Source organism: Trachurus trachurus (genome assembly GCF_905171665.1).
Source record: "Trachurus trachurus genome assembly, chromosome: 24".
NCBI lineage: Eukaryota > Metazoa > Chordata > Actinopteri > Carangiformes > Carangidae > Trachurus > Trachurus trachurus.
In genome coordinates this window covers 4,732,504-4,750,846 of record NC_139910.1, presented here as the reverse complement: position 1 = coordinate 4,750,846, position 18,343 = coordinate 4,732,504, and the positions used below count along the sequence as shown (strand labels likewise).

At 39.0% G+C, this 18,343-nt stretch overlaps 3 protein-coding genes across 4 annotated transcripts in view; all 3 read left to right on the top strand.

The window, feature by feature from the left end:
• The window catches only part of LOC311007112 (uncharacterized protein), a 142,305-nt gene that overhangs the window by 26,294 nt on the left and 97,668 nt on the right, over nucleotides 1-18,343 (top strand). The window contains 1 exon segment of the mRNA XM_084000200.1: nucleotides 27-200. Within this exon segment, the coding sequence (XP_083856326.1) occupies nucleotides 27-200 (174 nt within the window).
• On the top strand, nucleotides 4,718-5,308 carry LOC311007029 (neoverrucotoxin subunit alpha-like; the record flags this gene model as incomplete). The annotated part of the gene is made up of 1 exon (XM_084000111.1): nucleotides 4,718-5,308. The coding sequence occupies exon 1, from the start codon at nucleotides 4,808-4,810 to the stop codon at nucleotides 5,306-5,308; it is 501 nt and encodes a 166-aa protein (XP_083856237.1). The 5' UTR covers nucleotides 4,718-4,807.
• txlnba (taxilin beta a) lies at nucleotides 6,202-15,328 on the top strand. 2 transcript variants are annotated; one of them, XM_084000896.1, is made up of 11 exons: nucleotides 6,202-6,378; nucleotides 8,990-9,218; nucleotides 9,309-9,381; nucleotides 9,811-9,881; nucleotides 10,002-10,172; nucleotides 10,277-10,471; nucleotides 10,808-10,927; nucleotides 11,838-11,912; nucleotides 13,552-13,644; nucleotides 13,832-13,927; nucleotides 14,023-15,328. In XM_084000896.1, exons 2-11 carry the CDS (start codon nucleotides 9,000-9,002, stop codon nucleotides 14,908-14,910), a joined length of 2,001 nt encoding a protein of 666 aa, XP_083857022.1. In that variant the 5' UTR covers nucleotides 6,202-6,378; nucleotides 8,990-8,999; the 3' UTR covers nucleotides 14,911-15,328. The 2 variants fall into 2 exon arrangements, with proteins under 2 accessions (XP_083857022.1, XP_083857023.1); XM_084000897.1 differs by lacking the exon at nucleotides 11,838-11,912 and adding an exon at nucleotides 11,716-11,790.

Below are 18,343 nucleotides of genomic sequence, written 5' to 3'. Positions count from 1 at the left end.
GTGTGTGTGTGTGTGTGTGTGTTCAGTCTGTCAGGTTGTCTGGTCTCAGAGGAAGGCTGTTCTTCTCTGGCCTCAGCTCTGAGCTCCAACCCCTCCCATCTCAGGGAGCTGGACCTGAGCTACAATCATCCAGGAGACTTGGGAGTGAGTCTTCTGTGTGCTGGACTGGAGAATCCATACTGGAGACTGAACACTCTCAGGTATGGACAGATTGACAGAACTCTGCTTCATGTTTCATGGTGAATGAGGGAAGGTGGATGACGTTGATCCTGACTTTGTTTCCTCCTCCAGGGTGGACCATTGTGGACATCAGACACTGAGACCTGGTCTGAGGAAATGTGAGTGTGTTTTGATTTTGATTCATTAAGACACGGCTGCATGTGTTACACTAGATTTTTACATTTTCCATTCGTATAAAGTCTAATTTCTCCAGCGTTTTATTCAGGATTTAGCTTTTGATTTTTGTCAGTGTGGCTGGAGAGATGTTAGAATTCAATCAATTTACTGTAAAATCCACAACAACAAACTGATCACATGGATCCAATGAAACTAAACAATACATGTTATTAACAGAAACACTTGTAGCAACTGAAAACGTAATAACAGCCAATAACGTAATCATTTTGGCCATTTTAAATGTAATCAAGCCAATAATGTAATAACGTGCCAATAATGTAATAAAACTTTTGAGCCAATAACGTAATAACTTTTTGGTAATAACTGGTGCCGATAATGTAATAATACATAAATATGACTGCAGTTCTTGGAAATAAAAGGCTTTTTTTTTTTTTTACAGTTTTTTTGCAGTTTGCTAGTCGTCATATTTATTCATCCAAGATATGTACTATCTTTCACCTCTCTCTCTCTCTCTCTCTCTCTCTCTCTCTCTCTCTCTCTCTCTCTCTCTCTCTCTCTCTCTCTCTCTCTCTCACTTCTACCATGCTTAATGATATGATTGCAAATGGAAGAAGTAAGCATTGTAGGCTATCAACAACTAAACTAAACTAAACCTCCAAAACATAACCAAACTTCTGTATTGAATGGTGTCTGCCAGCCAGTTTATGTTTCAGTTATGTATAACTTCCTGCCTCAGACAAACCATTGGAAATAGGTAATGTGAAATGTGATAATCCCAGCATGGCTCAGAGGAGCAATGGAGTTGATTTGGTTTTAGCATTCTCTTTGATTTTTTTTTCAACATGTTGACCTTAAAGGTCCCATGTTGGAAAAAGTGACATGTCAATGTTTTTTTTCTTTGTTTGTTTTTCTTTCTTTTTTTTCCAGTGATGATAAAGCGGCATAGGTTCTATATTAATACTGTGAAAATCTAAAGGTAGATGTTTGTATTGCTCCATACAGTATAAAGGTAGTTTGTTTGTTTTTTACATTTGTGAATGAAAAAACTACCTTTATACTGTATGGAGCAATCAGTAACTTTTCAACTTTAAAATGTTGAAATTTAAACTATATTTAATTGCTATTTTTTTAGTAGCCAGTAATCAAAGAAAGTTTAAAATGACAAGAAATTATGTTGTGCCATCTCAGGCTGTTGAATTTCATATTTTATTACAGTTTTAAGTTTTCCTAATCTTGTCAACCCTGTTACCGACATAAACTTTACAATATACAATATTTCTAATTAGGGATTATTGAGATTATTTTCTATATATAGTCTATATAGTTTTAATTATGATGGTAACAGTTGAAATTCCATTTTTGTTTACATTTTTATCAAATTGATGACAACAACAGGGTTGACGTTATGGTAACAGGGCTGACAAGAGTAATAGATGACAAGACACACATTCTACTGCCTACACTGTAAAGATAACAGGGTTGACTATTTCAAGCTAATTTGCCCATTGCTAGTTGAAATAAAGCTGAAGTGCAAGCTTTGTACTTTGAAAGGTGATTACCTGTAGATATTGATTATATTATGAGAAATAGAAAATTTATTGGATTTATATGTTAAAAAGTGGTAACAGGGTTGACGTTGTATGCTTGTCCCCCCCCCCCCCCCCCCCCCCCCGGTCAAACATTGAAAAAACATCAAAAATACCACATCAGAGGTGAGAGAAAGTTACTTGTCACTAAGCTGTTAGCATTCTGGGTCAGAGATGATGCAAACTCCTGTTAATCATGTCAAATCTGGAACGTACCATTCATTTGCTAGGGTTTTTTTGTTAGGGTAACAGGATTGACGTGAAATCAGGGGACACCGATAAATTGGTACATTTTTATAATAATTAATATTATTACCAAAAACACTGTTTTACAATAAGATCATACTTAAAACAATATGTAAATGTGAACATTTTAACATTTTGCCAACATTTTACAAATTGAAAGTCCTGTTGACGTACAACAACAACAACAACAGTGAAGGACAGGCCAAAAACCTCACCCTCATCAGCATAAAAGTAATTTTAATTATTTGAAATTATATTTAATTGACTTTAATTTGATGTTATAGTGAGGAGAGAAGACATGGTAATGTTATATTTTTAAATTACATATTAATTTGTTGTTATCATAATTTTATGACTGATTATTTCTTGGGGACTGTAGCAACCAAAAACGTAATAACAGCCAATAACGTAATAATTTTGGCCATTTTAAATGTAATAAAGCCAATAATGTAATAAAACTTTTGAGCCAATAACGTAATAACTTTTTTGCCAATAATGTAATAAGTTATTACATTATTGGCTGGTAATAACTGGTGCCGATAATGTAATAATACATAAATATGACTGCAGTTCTTGGAAATAAAAGGCTTTTTTACAGTTTTTGTGCAGTTTGCTAATCAAAAATAGGTGTGGATGACATAGTGGTCATATTTATTCATCCAAGATATGTACTATCTTCCCTCTCTCTCTCTCTCTCTCTCTCTCTCTCTCTCTCTCTCTCTCTCTCTCTCTCTCTCTCTCTCTCTCTCTCTCTCTCTCTCTCTCTCTCTCAATTCAATTCAATTCAATTCAAATTCGCTTTATTGGCATGACAGTTAAAAGAACTATGTTGCCAAAGCATTAGTAATCAATGACACAGTACAACTCATGAATATATACAACAATATACAAATAAATAAAAATATACATAAAATGATTTACCCTATGCGTGTGTGAGAGCATGCATGTGTGTGCTGATCAAGTTCTCTCTCTCTCTTATACATAGTCTACATCACATGAAACAAAAAATAAATATGTGTGGTAAGATTGGGCATCATTAGACTGTTGCAAGTTGTTATATACTATATAAAACATACACATATTGTTCTTAAGTGATGAGAGTAACAAATGATAATAAAAAAATAAAAATAAAAAAAATGATAACAATATTAAGTGACATCAATAATGGTTCTGATAGTAACAAATGATAATAAAAAGCAACAACAATATTAAATGACATCAATAGTGGTTCTGATCAGCATTCGTGTACTTTTCTAGTATCGTGGCAGAATGTTACATATTGTGCAGCTAACTTAGCAAATTGTGGATCTTCTCCCAGAAATACTTTTAACAGATCGTCACCTGATCGTCACTCACTCACTCACTCACTCACTCACTCACTTTTTTTTCATTTGTGAATGAAAACACTACCGAACTTCAGTTGGGTGTTCTGGAGATAAATCTATATATATATGGTAAAACCAAATCAACTCCATTGCTCCTCTGAGCCATGCTGGAATTATCACATTTCACATTGCCTATTTCCAATGGTTTGTCTGAGGCAGGAAGTTATACATGACTGAAACATAAACTGGTTGGCAGACACCATTCAATACACAAGTTTGGTTATGTTTTGGAGGTTGTTGATAGCCTACAATGCTTACTTCTTCCGTTTGCAAACATATCATTAAGCATGGTAGAAGTGAGAGAGAGAGAGAGAGAGAGAGAGAGAGAGAGAGAGAGAGAGAGAGAGGTGAAAGATAGTACATATCTTGGATGAATAAATATGACGACTATGTCATCCACTTACCTATTTTTGATTAGCAAACTGCACAAAACTGCAAAAAAGCCTTTTATTTCCAAGAACTGCAGTCATATTTATGTATTATTACATTATCGGCACCAGTTAAAATAATAGGCCATTAACGTAATAACCAGCCAATAATGTAATAACTTATATTATTGGCAAAAAGTTATAACATTATTGGCTCAAAAATGTTATTACATTATTGGCACGTTATTACATTATTGGCTTTATTACAATTAAAATGGCCAAAATTATTAAGTCATTGGGCGTTACTACGTTTTTGGTTGCTACAACCCTAAACACAACAAGATATATCATTAACACCACAAAGATGTTGAAAAGATGATTAAAGTGATCTGAGGTGGATTTACCTTCCAGTTCCTCCCTGAGTGTCAAACCTTGGGCCAGATGTGTGTGTGACACACACACATGAACTGGAGGTGATGGCAGTTTTAGAAAGCAGATGGTTCAGAGTTTCTTTGTGCTGCAGTGGATGATGATGATCCAGTTTCATTAGTGACACTTTATTCACTCCATGTGTTTATTGGTGTGGATCTTCATCATCCTCAGGTCCACACAAGAAGAAAAGCAGAACATTGTTGACGTCTTGACTCTCGTGTTCAGTAACTGTTGGTGTTGTAAATACTGGATTGTTGTTTTTTATTTAAATGTAGTAAAACATTATTCACAGTACAAAATAATATAACATTTAAGTTTGAATTATTTACTTTCATTAATTGTCAGTGACGTTGTTGATAAATGAACAGATGATAAACTGCAGCTGTGTTGTGTCTTGTTCTCTCCATCAGACGCCTGTGAACTGGAACTGGACATGAACACAGTGAACAAACACCTCAAACTGTCTGACAACAACAGGACAGTGACATGTGTGAGAGACGATCAGTCATATCCTGATCATCCAGACAGATTTGACCACTGGCCTCAGCTGCTGTGTAGAAATGGTCTGACTGGTCGCTGTTACTGGGAGGTCGAGTGGAGAGGAGATATTGATATATCAGTGAGTTACAGAGGAATCAGCAGGAAAGGAGACAGTAAAGACTATTGTTTTGGAAGAAATGATCAGTCCTGGAGTCTGATCTGCTTTGGTAGTCGTTACTCTGTCTGGCACAACAACAGAGCAACATCCATCTCCTCCTGTGTCTCTGACAGAGTAGCAGTGTATGTGGACTGTCCTGCTGGAACTCTGTCCTTCTACAGTGTCTCCTCTGACAGACTGATCCACCTCCACACCTTCAACACCACATTCACTGAACCTCTGTATCCGGGGTTCAGGGTCTTTGCTGATTCCTCAGTGTCTCTGTGTCCACTGTAGGACTCACTGTCTCTCCTGAGGACAGATTTGTATCAGATAACGTTAATTTGTCTTGAACAATCACTAGGTGTACTTTATACTTTTTACATTAGATATCACAGATGGGACAAATAAACTTAATGGTTGTTTATAGGACTGACTGCTGGGTGTTGGAGGAGTTGAAAGTACAAACTAAGAAGAAAAACTGACTAACATTCAATGAGCAGTGACATACTGATTGTAAAATGCTTTATGTTATATAGATGTAGACATGTTTTACTGGGAGGTAATTGATAGTTAGGTAGGTTGCAGGTTAATAAACTGGAATCATTTTAAAACCAGTTCCTTTGAATTTTCTAAATTCATTATTTTCACTGTTTGCTAGTGTTTTCCTCTAACTGTATTTTTACATTTCTATTGCAATGTATGTTAAATTCACTGCATGTTATATCCCTGTGTTTCTGTGTACCCTTACAATATGAACATAAATGTCCATAATGTTCCTACATGTGGGGAATATTCTGGTTTTACAGAACTGCAGTCACATTTTTGTCCATAAATTACATCTACGTGTTTTAATTCATCATTGTGCAGTGATATTTTTAATTGGGATTAAGGCTAAGCGATTCATAAACCTTTAAACATCATCAGTCTCACATTATGAGCCTGTCTAGAGGATCAGATGAAACAAACGGAAAAGAAAAAGAACAACATTAAAATTGTTTTTTGTTTGTATGTTTTGATAATAAAACCAATGAAAATGTACTTGTTTGTTTCTTATTCCATAATTCAATCTACTTCTATTTTCTTTCTACCTTTGGTCATGGATGTAAAAACATAAACATAAACTTCCTCACCTGGTAAAATGATTAGCCCCACCCCCCTTTATTTACACACACACACACACACACACACACACTGGCCCTGAGCTCTGAGTGTGAGCTGAGCCTCTCAGGTTATTTTGGGGGTCAGCTGTCGTTTGTCCCGTCATGGAGACCCTCCCCCCCCCCCCCCCCCCTCCTCCTCCTCTTTCCTTCTTCTTCCTCGCTCTGTCTCTTCTTCACCTCCTCTCCTTTACTCCACTGATCCTGGTAAGACTGATCTCCTTCTCAAATATTTTATTGAACTCTTTCTTTTTCTTTTTCATGTTTATAAATCTGTTTCACAGTTTTTTGGTCCATCGTTCCTTTGAGTCAACGCCTTTAGAGAAAAAAAATCTCTTTTTTTTTTTTTTTTTCAGGCACTAAAATCACCTACTGGTTGTTTATGTTGATACTTATGTGTTACTACACTCATTTATTGTACTGTTTGATATCAATGTGCTAAAAACACATGGGCACATGGACGGTTTCCGTAATGGCCACCGTGGCACAACAAGTTGCTTTGTCACTGTCAGTGACTCATCAGTCTGTAAATACTCTGTTTGTCCTGACACTTTAAGATAATCCTACTTCAATATAATAACTTAACTAATAACTAATGGGTTGAGAAACATCAACATGACGCTGAAACTCTTTCATAACGACGTCAGTTAAAATCAAAGGAGTGTTTTTTATTATTACTTTAGTACATTTTTATAAAATTTAAAAATTTGTATTCATTTTTTTGATTGATCATTTTTGTTTATCTATTTATCCTACTGTAAAACTCTCATCATTTTTCTTCATTCCTCCATCTTCACTCATGATTATTTTGGTTATTTGAGCTCAAACTGACTCATTGTTTGGAAAATATGAACATGGAGAGAGGCTTAATACACTAAATATATTTACATGTAATATTCATGTTGAATCTCATTAGAAAGATTATAAGATAAATAAACTATGAAATACAGCAGTGACTTGCACTTTTTAATCCTAATTTATTCACCTGTTTACGACTTTATTTGCTGTTGTAATGTGACGACTTCCACAGTTTGTTTCTGTGGTCCAGGATTTGAACACGTGTTTGGATGTTTTTATATGCACTGAGGAAAAATATTAATACGAGTTGTTTATATTGATGTGGTCAATAGCTTGTAATGTAATGGGGGGGCGGGGCTTTGGTCACACTGTGGGCAGAGCCTAATTATGCCAAGGGGTGAGTGGACGGGGGGGGGGGGGGGGGGGGGGTGTTATGGTGAGGGATGGTGTGTGATATAACGGCAGGTAAAAGGACAAAGTGACTGCAGTTACATCCACACAAAGTCAAAGCCCAGTGTTATGTATAGTGTGTGTGTGTTGCTGTAACAGGCAGTTCTACCATATTTGGATGCTCTCAGAATAGATGAGACCACAACAGGTGTGACCGGTGTGTGTGTGTGTGTGTGTGTGTGTGTGTGTGTGTGTGTGTGTGTGTGTGTGTGTGTGTGTGTGTGTGTGTGTGTGTGTGTGTGTTAGTTAGAGGTGGGGTGGGGGGCTAATTTTAACTCGACAGATAGCGGTGGCAGTCATCATTGCAACAGAGCTGTGAGGATAAACAGGCACCGGACACGCTGAGTAGTTTCCACTCTCACATACACATACACATGCTGAAAAGCTTCACCCTCTACAGATTCAGAAACACCAACAGCTCCATAAAGGGTATAAATAAAGTTTAAAGGTATAATGTGTAGGAATTCCCTCCATCTAGCTGTGCGGTTGCATATCGGAACGTATTCTTGATGTTGCATTCACCTGAAATTGGGCAGACCTCAAACAGACAACAGACGCTGCATGTAACAGGATAAACAAGCGTCTATGTAAACAAGTGGTCCGCGAAAAATGGCGATGCAACATGGCAGCCTCAGTTCCACTTATGTATTTGTAACGACTTGTAACAACTCATTCTACGGTACGAGAAAGCTTTCAGTTGTATGTTTTCTACTGAGCTGACTTCAACCCACAGAAAAGCCATGTGTCCATTAATCAGAGAGGCTGCTGGGATACGAGAGCTGCCACAGAGGCTTACAGAGGCTTAGTGTGTCCCTACATTTAAATCCATGTCCTTTTAATAACATGGCTGACATGCAGGCACACAGCTGTGATCTGTCACATCAACAGGGGCGTTTCTAGACACTCTGGAGGCCCCAGGCAAGAGGTAACTTGGAGGGCACCCACTCCCAACCGGGACCATAAACATTAACTGTTAATGAATCCAAAAATCCCAAACCATTAATGATTCAATTCTGCATACCAATGCCAACCCAGTCTCATATAAAACTTACCTTGGCTATGTTGGTCCAAAGTGCAAAAAACATAGAGGGTTTACAATAACGGCTCTTAAATTGTATGACTTTTTTTTCACATGACTTTCAAGTTTCCGGCCGTGAGAACAAAAAACATAGCAAATATGTCTATCATTTTTAGTGAAAAAATCAATATTTTGAGGTAGTGTCTGCATAAAAATGTCCTTTGACTATATTTCTAGCGAGAAATATATATTTTATTTTCAAAATGTTTGCTCAGTGAATGTACTGTACATAATCACTCGCTTGCTTGTTGTTGCTATAGGGTGGTTACATTTTTATATATGATACTGGTTTGACTATAGGCACAACATTCGATGTACACGGCCAGTGGCAACATCAGGTTGTCACCGATATGGACCAATGCCAGCCGTCCCTGGGGGCCCCTTACCATAGGGCCCTAGGCAATTGCCTGGGCTGCCTGCCCTGTTGCAACGCCAGTCTGCACATCAAACCGCCTCAGTGTGAACCTGTTTTTTTTTTGTTTTTTTTCCCAGATCACTGAGGATGGAGACGTCAGTGAAAACAGCCAAGGTGCTGGTTCCCTCGCAGCCCGACGTGGCATCCGCCTCCCCAGCCAGCGAGATCACTGAGGGCGAGGTGGCGAGGCCTGAAACCCGCGGCTCCTCCTCCTCTGACCTCGCTGACCCCATGCTGGAGTTCAGCAGACGGCTGCAGGACATCGTCAGCACCTACGGCTCAGCAGCTGGCCTCCTGGACAAACAAGTGAGTCGTGTGAGCGTTGGGGAAAAAAATCACTGTTGTTCCACTGTTTTGTACGTGATTTAATGGGAGTTTGTTGTTTTAATGTGTCAGAGTGCGGTGGATGCAGAGTTGGAGAAGATGAAGGAGGAGGTAAAGGCTGGCGTCAAAGCTGCCACGGAGACAGGTAAGGCTGAAAGATGCAAAGAGCAAAAAGAAGAAAAAGATTAGAGGAGGCTCTGAGCCTCTCTTCTGATTGGCGAGAGTGGGCGGGGCTTTGTTGTGACATCACAAAGTGACAGGAAGTCCTGACGGCTGGTTTTAAGGCTCAGTTTCTGAATACAGGCTGTGTGCATTTCTCTGTGGACTGAGGCTTTGATACTTTCACAGTATTAATATAGAACCTAGAGCTGCTTTATAATCACACTACACATGGACATCTACCTTTATACTGTATGGAGCTTTAATACAAACATTTAATACAAATATTTGACTTTATACTTTACGGGTTCTTTCTTCATTAATAATAAGGAGCCTGTATAATATAAATAAAAAATCTATTATTATTGTGTATGGATTGATTACAAGTTATCCGTCACTCACTCTTTCTCGACAGACACCTCTGTCGTCATGCAGAATCTGAAGAACTTGAAACCAGAGGACGTGGTCAGAAAGTATACTGAACTGGTGAGAATCTTCAATATGTTCACAGTGTCAAAAGTTTGTCCTGTAGAAACCTCAAGACCTGAAGCCGTAACACAGCTTATTATCTTACTTCTTTGTGTGTGTGTGTGTGTGTGTGTGTAGGCAGCATTGCGGCGTGACGACGAGAAGAAGCTGTGCTCTCTGCAGCAGAAGATGTCCGTCCTGCTGGAGGAGAGGCAGCAGCTGCAGGCCGAGCGTTGCAGCAGCGTCGCAGCTCGCAGCCAGCTGGAGTCTCTGTGCAGGGAGCTGCAGTCGCACTACAGCACACTGAGGGTGAGCAGGCAGAGAGGAGGGGGTGGTGGGGGGAGGGGGGGACGATCACTGACAGCTGTGGCCATTCATTCAACACTGATCCTCCACGATTACAAATCCTGCAGGAGGAGACGCTGCAGCGCTGCAGGGAGGACGAGGAGAAGAGGACGGAGATCACCAGCCACTTCCAGAAGATGCTGACGGAGATCCAGGCTCAGATCGAGCAGCACAACAACCGCAACGACAATCTGTGCCGCGAGAACGCAAGCCTGACCGACAAACTGGAGGGCCTCATGGGCCAGTGTGAGATGAGGGAGGAGGTGAGGTCAAAGGTCACCGTGTTAGTGTTTTACACATCACAACCGGCCATTGATAAGAATCACGTGTGGGTGTACGTAGCCTACACACCTTAATGATTAATAACTTAACAGCAACTATCTACATATATTATTTATAGTGGTTACTGAATTAAAAGGTCTATAATGCTTTTAAACTTATATAAAGAAATAGATTAATCTTAAATAGTTCCTGGTTTTTGGTCTTGAGTCATAATAAACTGATTATCTTTGGGTTTCAGTCTATGTTTCTGACGTTTTTCAAACTTAATCGATTGGTTATTTTATAAATAAAGCAACAACCTTGTTGTGTTCCTGCAGGGTTTGGAGAAGATCAACAAACACCGCGACCTGCAGCACAAACTGACTGAAGCCAAACTGCAGCAGGCCAACGCTCTGCTGGCTGAGGCCGAGGAGAAGCACAGGAGAGAGAAGGAATATGTGAGTAAAAACAAACACGATTGTTTAAAGAGTCCCATATTCACTCTTTCAATCCATAAGAAGACCCACAAGCCCCTATGATTGGCTGACTGTTTTTGAGGTAGTCAATAATAATACAGCAGATTTCAGAATAAAACACTCAGAGAAACCAAATCCTGCAAGTGTTGGATGGTTGGGCCCAAGTGGTGAGGGGGCGGGGCTTTGTTGTGACATCACAAAGTGACAGGAAGTCCTGACGGCTGGTTTTAAGGCTCAGTTTCTGAATACAGGCTGTGTGCATTTCTCTGTGGACTGAGGCTTTGATACTTTCACAGTATTAATATAGAACCTAGAGCTGCTTTATAATCACACTACACATGGACATCTACCTTTATACTGTATGGAGCTTTAACACAAACATCTACCTTTATACTGTATGGAGCTTTAACACAAACATCTACCTTTATACTGTATGGAGCTTTAATACAAACATCTACCTTTATACTGTATGGAGCTTTAACACAAACATCTACCTTTATACTGTATGATGTCATCTTCTATAATATGGGACCTTTAAACATTTTACAGATGTTGTTAAACATTACTTCAACGTTTTTCATAAATTGCTCTTGCTTTATATTACTTGTAAGAATTAAAGTCATGATTTTAAGGATTGTACTGTATGTTTTTACACATCTTCATGCATGTTCATTTTATTCTTCATGTTATTATTTACCTGAGACGTTAGCCGTAACACCTGATGTATAACGACCATTCAGATTGACTGTGTATTGTTTCTGTCACTGTAGTTGCTTAGGGAGGCTATTGACAAAACAAAGAAATGCTTCGGTATGAAGGAGCAGGAGCTGGCCATGAAGAAGAAGGTAAAGAACCGTCTGTAATGCGTCTCTGTCTGTTCTCTTCTAACCAGTTACTGGTTCAGGCTGCTGAGTGGAAACTGCAGGCTCAGACATACAGAGAACAGGGGACTGTCATGCAGACACAGGTGAATATTCACTGACCACGAAGTCAGTTAGCACACACCTGGGCAGCAGCAGCAGCAGGGCAAGTTATTCACTTCCTGCAGAAAGATAGTATATCCAACCACCATAATTTCTCTAAATTATCCTTTAATTTTGATTATTTACATCATTTGTAGATTCACATGTCCACACCACCAGGAATACAGTTAGAAGTCAGAAACCCAATGAGAAATATCAATATCATGATTTTAAAAAGTGGTTAGACTAAACTAACTAACTAAACTTCCCATTCAACAACGACCAGAAATAAACCCAAATGAAATGTGAAGTGCATGATGTAAGAACTAAGGTGATTGCAGAATGTGGTGAATTGCATTGGGCCATTATTAACAAAAAGTAATCTACATGTCATACTGTAGTCACTTGTGTTTTTCTTTACATTTTTTTGAGGTATTATATTGTGAGTAAATCTGCACACTCAGAATATGGACACTGTGCAGTAATTTACTTTTCAGTCACAAAATGGTTCATGGTTAGAAACAAGAACGGACTATGAATTCACTTCAAACACTGTGTCAAAGGTTAGAAATCACTAGGGTCACTGGGTTGCTCTCCCTCATCTGCAACACTGAATGTAAAGTCATGCAGGTATAAATGATTAATATCCTCCTGCAGTGTGTAGGTGTCATAATTAATGGCTGATGCAACTTGTAATTCATCACTCAGTCATGTGGTCATTATCTAATAGCTCCAGTTTCACCGTACTTGACGCAAAAAGAAAGTCAGTCAAAAGTCATCGCACACGTGTGTGTTCCTAGACAGTGCTTTCTTAACGACCACATTCATTTTCAATACAAGCAAATAATAGGAGATTATTGCATCATTTATTTCACAGAATAACATTATAATGAGTCACTTTAGGCATCTAAAACTATCATGACACACTGATTTTTGCTGCTCTGCTCTTCATTGTCAGTCAGGTTGAAGAATACAGGGCAAGGATAGGGAATACACTGTCAAATTAAAAAAATTAAATTAAAGCGTCACTGTTTCCAGAAAACTGTCATAAATCAGTCAGTAGGGCTGGGCCAAAAATTGATTTTTATATTAATCGCGATTTTTTTTTCTGGTGATTTCTCATATGAGAATCAATTTTTTTTTTTTTTTAATTAAATTTTTTTTTTTTTTTTTTGGGACGACCAATCTTTATTGTACGATCATGTATTCTGTGCCATTACACTCGACAAAGTCAGACCGGCCTGTTGTGTTCGTTTGTTCACAGATATCTATGTGAACAAACGAACACAACAGACAAACTGATGTGATGTGTGTATAGTTTTTTGTAAATATGACTTATGATGTATTGTCAAGTGTTTGGTTCAATCACAATAATTGAAATATAAAATCGCAATACTTGGTCAAATCAAATCGCAATACTTGTTTAATCAGAATCGCAATTTAAATCGAATCGGGACCCAAAAATCGTTGGAGAATCGAATCGGCACAAAAGAATATCGGCCCAGCCCTATCAGTCAAAGTTTACTTGGTTAATTTCTCTGGATTTGGATATTTGGTTGCTCTTAATGTAGGAGACTGAGAGAATTCAATAAAATTGTCATTGTCTCCTTCTGATTGTCTTTTTTTTTTTGCATCTGTCCACAGCTGGCACTCTACGCCGAGAAGTTCGATGAGTTTCAGGGGACACTGTCCAAAAGCAACGAGATCTACGTCCGCTTTAAAAATGAGATGGACAATGTAGGTGTTGAACATCGTTACACAGTGCATGAGGCCTTATTGGTTTGAATGGTGCAAGTTTGGAGGAGTCCATCTGTAACAACTCTGTACATCCACATTATGGAAACGTATCTGTGTGTTCTGTTTTACTACCCATCTCTTCTTCTGTGTTTCTAGTCTGACCTTATTCTAACGCTTTTCTTTGTAGATGTCAGGCAAGATGAAGAAAATGGAGAAGGAGTCGAACCTGTGGAAGGCGAGGTTTGAGAACTGCAACAAGGCTCTGAATGACATGATGGAAGAGGTAAGTTGATGGTGTTACAACTGATTTTTCTCTCCCCCATCAGACTTCCTTCACGTGGTGTTTTCTACATCCTTCTCTGTTTTCTCGTGTTTCAGAGAACCGAGAAAGTCAAAGAGTACGACATTTTTGTCCTGAAGATCGAGAAGCTGGAGATGCTGTGTCATGCCCTGCAGGAGGAGAGGAAGATGCTCTATGCCAAGATCAAAGATGTCCGACAAACCAACTCAAATGTCCCACTAAAGGTCTTTGGAAGCTCTAGCCTCTGTGAGAACAACGCTGCACCCAAGGAAGACGACAAACCTGTCCTCCTGACTCCGGTGGAAGCCCAGCAGCTTGAAAAAGAGGACCCGGTCCTGACAAAGGACATGGCTCGACTGAGGGAGGAACAGAGCAGGCTGCAGGAGTTTGCTGACTCCCTGTTTACCACAACTGTGGACGATGACAAAGACGACACTGATGATGTTGACCTAGAAGAAGACAGCGTGTCTGCTGCATTCGTCCAGTTCAAAAGCAAACCTCAGGTCAAAGAGGAGCCGGTTTCAGTCCCCGAGAAGAAGGAAGATGTGAAATCATCAAAGGTAGAAGTTCAAAAGCAAGAGGCTCCAAAACCCGAGGAGGAGATTTCTAAAGTGGTACCAACAGTCCCAGAACCAGAAGCAATGAAAGTCCAAACACAAGTTGAGGACAAAGAGGTGCAACAAGTCAAACCAGAGGAAGAGATCCAACAGCAGCCTGAACCAACAACACCAATGAAAGTTGAGGTCGATCCACCAACTGAAGTCATGGAGAAGCCTTGTGAGGTCAAACCAGTGGCTCCAGTGGAAGACCAGAAGCTCCAAACAGCTGAACCAGTGCAAGTACCACAAGAAGCGACATCAGCCCCTGAAAACACACCTGACACAGATGCTGCCTCCAACTCCAACTCCACCAAGAAGCAGGCACCAAAGAAGAAGAAGAAGAAGGGCGGCAAGAACGCCAGCTAAAGCTTGGGCTTTAGGTGTGTGTGTGTGTGGTGTTATTTGGGGATAGTGAGTGTGTGTGCATACTTGAACTTATTCGGTGCCTTTTGTAAAGTTTTAGATCTTTAGTTTGTCCCGACTGGTTCAGTGGAAGAATTCTCTCGCCATTTTCTTGAAGCTTCACGATCACCAGATGAGGACGGACAAATAAACTGACTGTATTTCACAGTTTAAAAGTCAAAATAAAGATTTAGATTCTTCTGGCCTGTGTGTTTAGAGGTGGGCAGGCCAAACTGACAGGAATGATCAGCATCAAGTGTTTTTGTCATCTGTCGAGAAAAACGTCAGAGCAAAATCATGAGCTGGGATCTAAACCAATAAACAGGCTGTCTCTAGAAAAGTGTCTCAACAACTCAAATAAAGTGATTATTTAACAATGTGATCTTTTTTGGATTTTATTTTTTCTATTTTTAGCTATTTACATCAAAATGATCCATCAAAATACAGTTTCCCTGCAACTTTTCCATTATGTTCACACTGCAGTTCAACTTTATAGCCACTAGATGGCGACACAGTTTTTACATATCATAGCTGGACTAAGCCATATTTTATTGGTTGGAGATTTAGAGGACACATTTAAAGTAGCCAGAACTTTCATCATCATCACATCACACACAGACAGTGTCCATATTTAATCTCCAATAACATGATGTTGCTGTTTTGTCATGAAATCTAAACACTAATTGAGACATTTTACACTGAAACACACAAGCATTGTAAGTTGATTTTTCTCATTAGAACCAACAGTTACCAGAATAATCTCACCTCAAGGTTGATTTAGGAGTTTTTCTGCTGCTTTTGACCACAGACAAATGATCTTCATTGACAGTCGATGCTCTAATCTCTAATGTAAATTTTTCATATTTGACCGCAACGTTGATGATCAGCTACGAAACAGGAAGTGAGACTGAAAATGAAATGCATATGTATCATGAATATGTTCTGGCATTAAAATTATTGACTTTTAGAGAAAGAATGCTCATAATTAAGGATTAATATATAATTATAAAGTTATTACTGCCATATTTCCAGAAGCCAAGTGTTCATTGTAGTATGATTTTTATTTCAGGTTATATTTAAGCTCCTGTTCTTACCCAAATGGGTATTTTATGATAAATTTAACAGAGGATTCATCTTTAACTTCTTAGCAGTGAATGTGCTCAGGGGTCAGAGGTGACTGTAACAAAATACATCACAGACCCAAGAATCAGCAGGGAATAGAAATCAGCTGAGGAGATAAGAAGAAAGAGACGTGGATGGGAATAAATCCCTCTCACGCATGGAGACTTTAAAAATGAAGTGTTTTTAAGTTCCACATTTTTGTGCAGGAAGAAGAAAAAAATCAGTATTAAAGAAAAAAAGAAAGTGGAAGAAACTGAGCAGTGAAGGAATTTTTTTTTTTTCAAGATAAGAAGACAGAGAGGAGGGTGGAGGAGGGAGAGAGAGGGATTTGATCTGAGCAGAAGTGAAGCACCATTCAACACTGTGGGTTGTTTTCAATGAGTCTGAACTGATCTGGGACACTTTGTTTACAGTGTTGGAGGTTAGTGAATATAGATATATATAGATAGTCAGATTAGTCCAATAAGGGCGGCAAACAAAAATCGGAGGTCAAAAATAAAATCCAGAACAAAACAAATTCCACTCACCAGGCGTCGTTAACATTATTATAGATTTGATGTAATTTTTACCATCTGCCACCAATCTTTACCAATCTGATCTATAGAATATATACACAACTTCATCAGTGTGCTTGTAGATGATCAAATTATTTCCATTTCCAAATCGTATATCTTTTTTTCCCCCATTCACTAATCTGTATTATATAAATTGGGAAATTATGTAAACACACATAGATAGATGCACAAAAACTCATGAGCTCATCAGTGGTTCTGATGATTTTCATCAAACTGTTATTCTAAAATGCGAAAACCAAAATCAATGTTTCCAGATTTTCATTTTTAAAAAGGGAAACAAAGAACAGAGATGGATAATAAATAGATGTTTATGAGGAGCTGAAACAAGGTGTGTGTAGAAATCATCTTCACATGTTGTGTTAAAACTGTTGAACACATGAACACGACCTAGAGGTCCGTTTCACAGCTCTGAGCTCACATATGAAACTTTTCCGAGAGCTCTTGACAGGTTTTAGCTTTAAATCCTGACGATGTAAGTGTTCACTGAGGAGCTGCAGGTGGGAAATGTAAATTAGTGTATTGTGTATTTGTGTGAGTGTGTGTGTGTGTGTCCTAGACAGCACTGAGTCACGCACACAATTTGTGCGTATCTGCAGGAAACATGCATTTTGCCTGCCTGCATGCAGGAGGCGAGCTCCTCGTGTGCTGCTGGATTAAACTAAGCCGAGCTGCATATGAGTGTCATGAGTCTGACACACACACACACATGCTTGTAATGCTATCTTTGTGAGGACACTCATTGACATAATGTATTCCCTATAGCCCCTTACCCTAACCCAACCACAAATGCCTAACCTTAACCATTACACTAAACCTAATTGTAACCAAAAGTCAACCCAAGTCTTAACCCTCAAACAGCCCTTGGAAAAAGTGAGGATCGGCAAAAATGTCCTCACTTCCCAAAAATGTCCTCACTCTGTTGGTTAAAAACTTGTTCCGGTCCTCACAACGTAGTATGTACAAGAACACACACACACATGGATGTAGGAAATCACAGTGACAGAGAGGAGGGAGAGCTGCTCCACCTGCTGACCTTTGTTTTAATCCACTCAGACATCAAAGTCTTCGTTACACATCAACACTTCCTCTCTTCTTCAGCCTCCACTCGTCTGCTTCCAGTCGCTCCGCCAGATGTTGAACCAGCTGCAGAGACGTGAACATTGACGTTGAAACAAAAATGGAGGCACACCGTTGTCTGAGAAAGAAAAAAATCTTTCTGGGATTATTTAGTGATTTATAGATAACTCAATGCATAACAGGTTATAATATGTCCTCAGTGCAGCCTGGAGGAATGGAAAGTGATGAGCTGGGCTGTTGTTAGCTTGTGAGCATGCCAACTTCAGTAGAAAATCACATTAGCCTTTAGACAACAACTATAAAACAGTGGCTTTGTTTTCCAGCTCTCCTTTAGTGAAACGAAATGAAGTTTGAAGCTGAGTGTTTCCTCCTAAAACAGCTGCTAATGCTAACGCTCACTTTTTATAAATGGCACATAGCCTCTTTGGTTTAGTGCACTTTTTTTCTACTTTTCATCAGTAGACAAACACTGAATTATTGTGCAAACAAACTACTCGCAAGCCAAATAAATGTAGAATGTAAAGAGTCAAACGGTTTATTGGTGATGATTTAAAGCAGATATCAGCTTCACGGCCGTTTCGGCTAATGCTGCGTTCAAGGCAGGCTTTTGAAACCGTAAGTTA

Bases quoted from the DNA above. Each gene is read 5' to 3' on its own strand.
- txlnba (XM_084000896.1), top strand. From the start codon at position 9,000: ATGGAGACGTCAGTGAAAACAGCCAAGGTGCTGGTTCCCTCGCAGCCC. The intron at 10,173-10,276 runs GTGAGCAGGCAG...CAAATCCTGCAG, and splicing joins CGCACTACAGCACACTGAGG to GAGGAGACGCTGCAGCGCTG. The intron at 10,472-10,807 runs GTGAGGTCAAAG...GTGTTCCTGCAG, and splicing joins AGTGTGAGATGAGGGAGGAG to GGTTTGGAGAAGATCAACAA.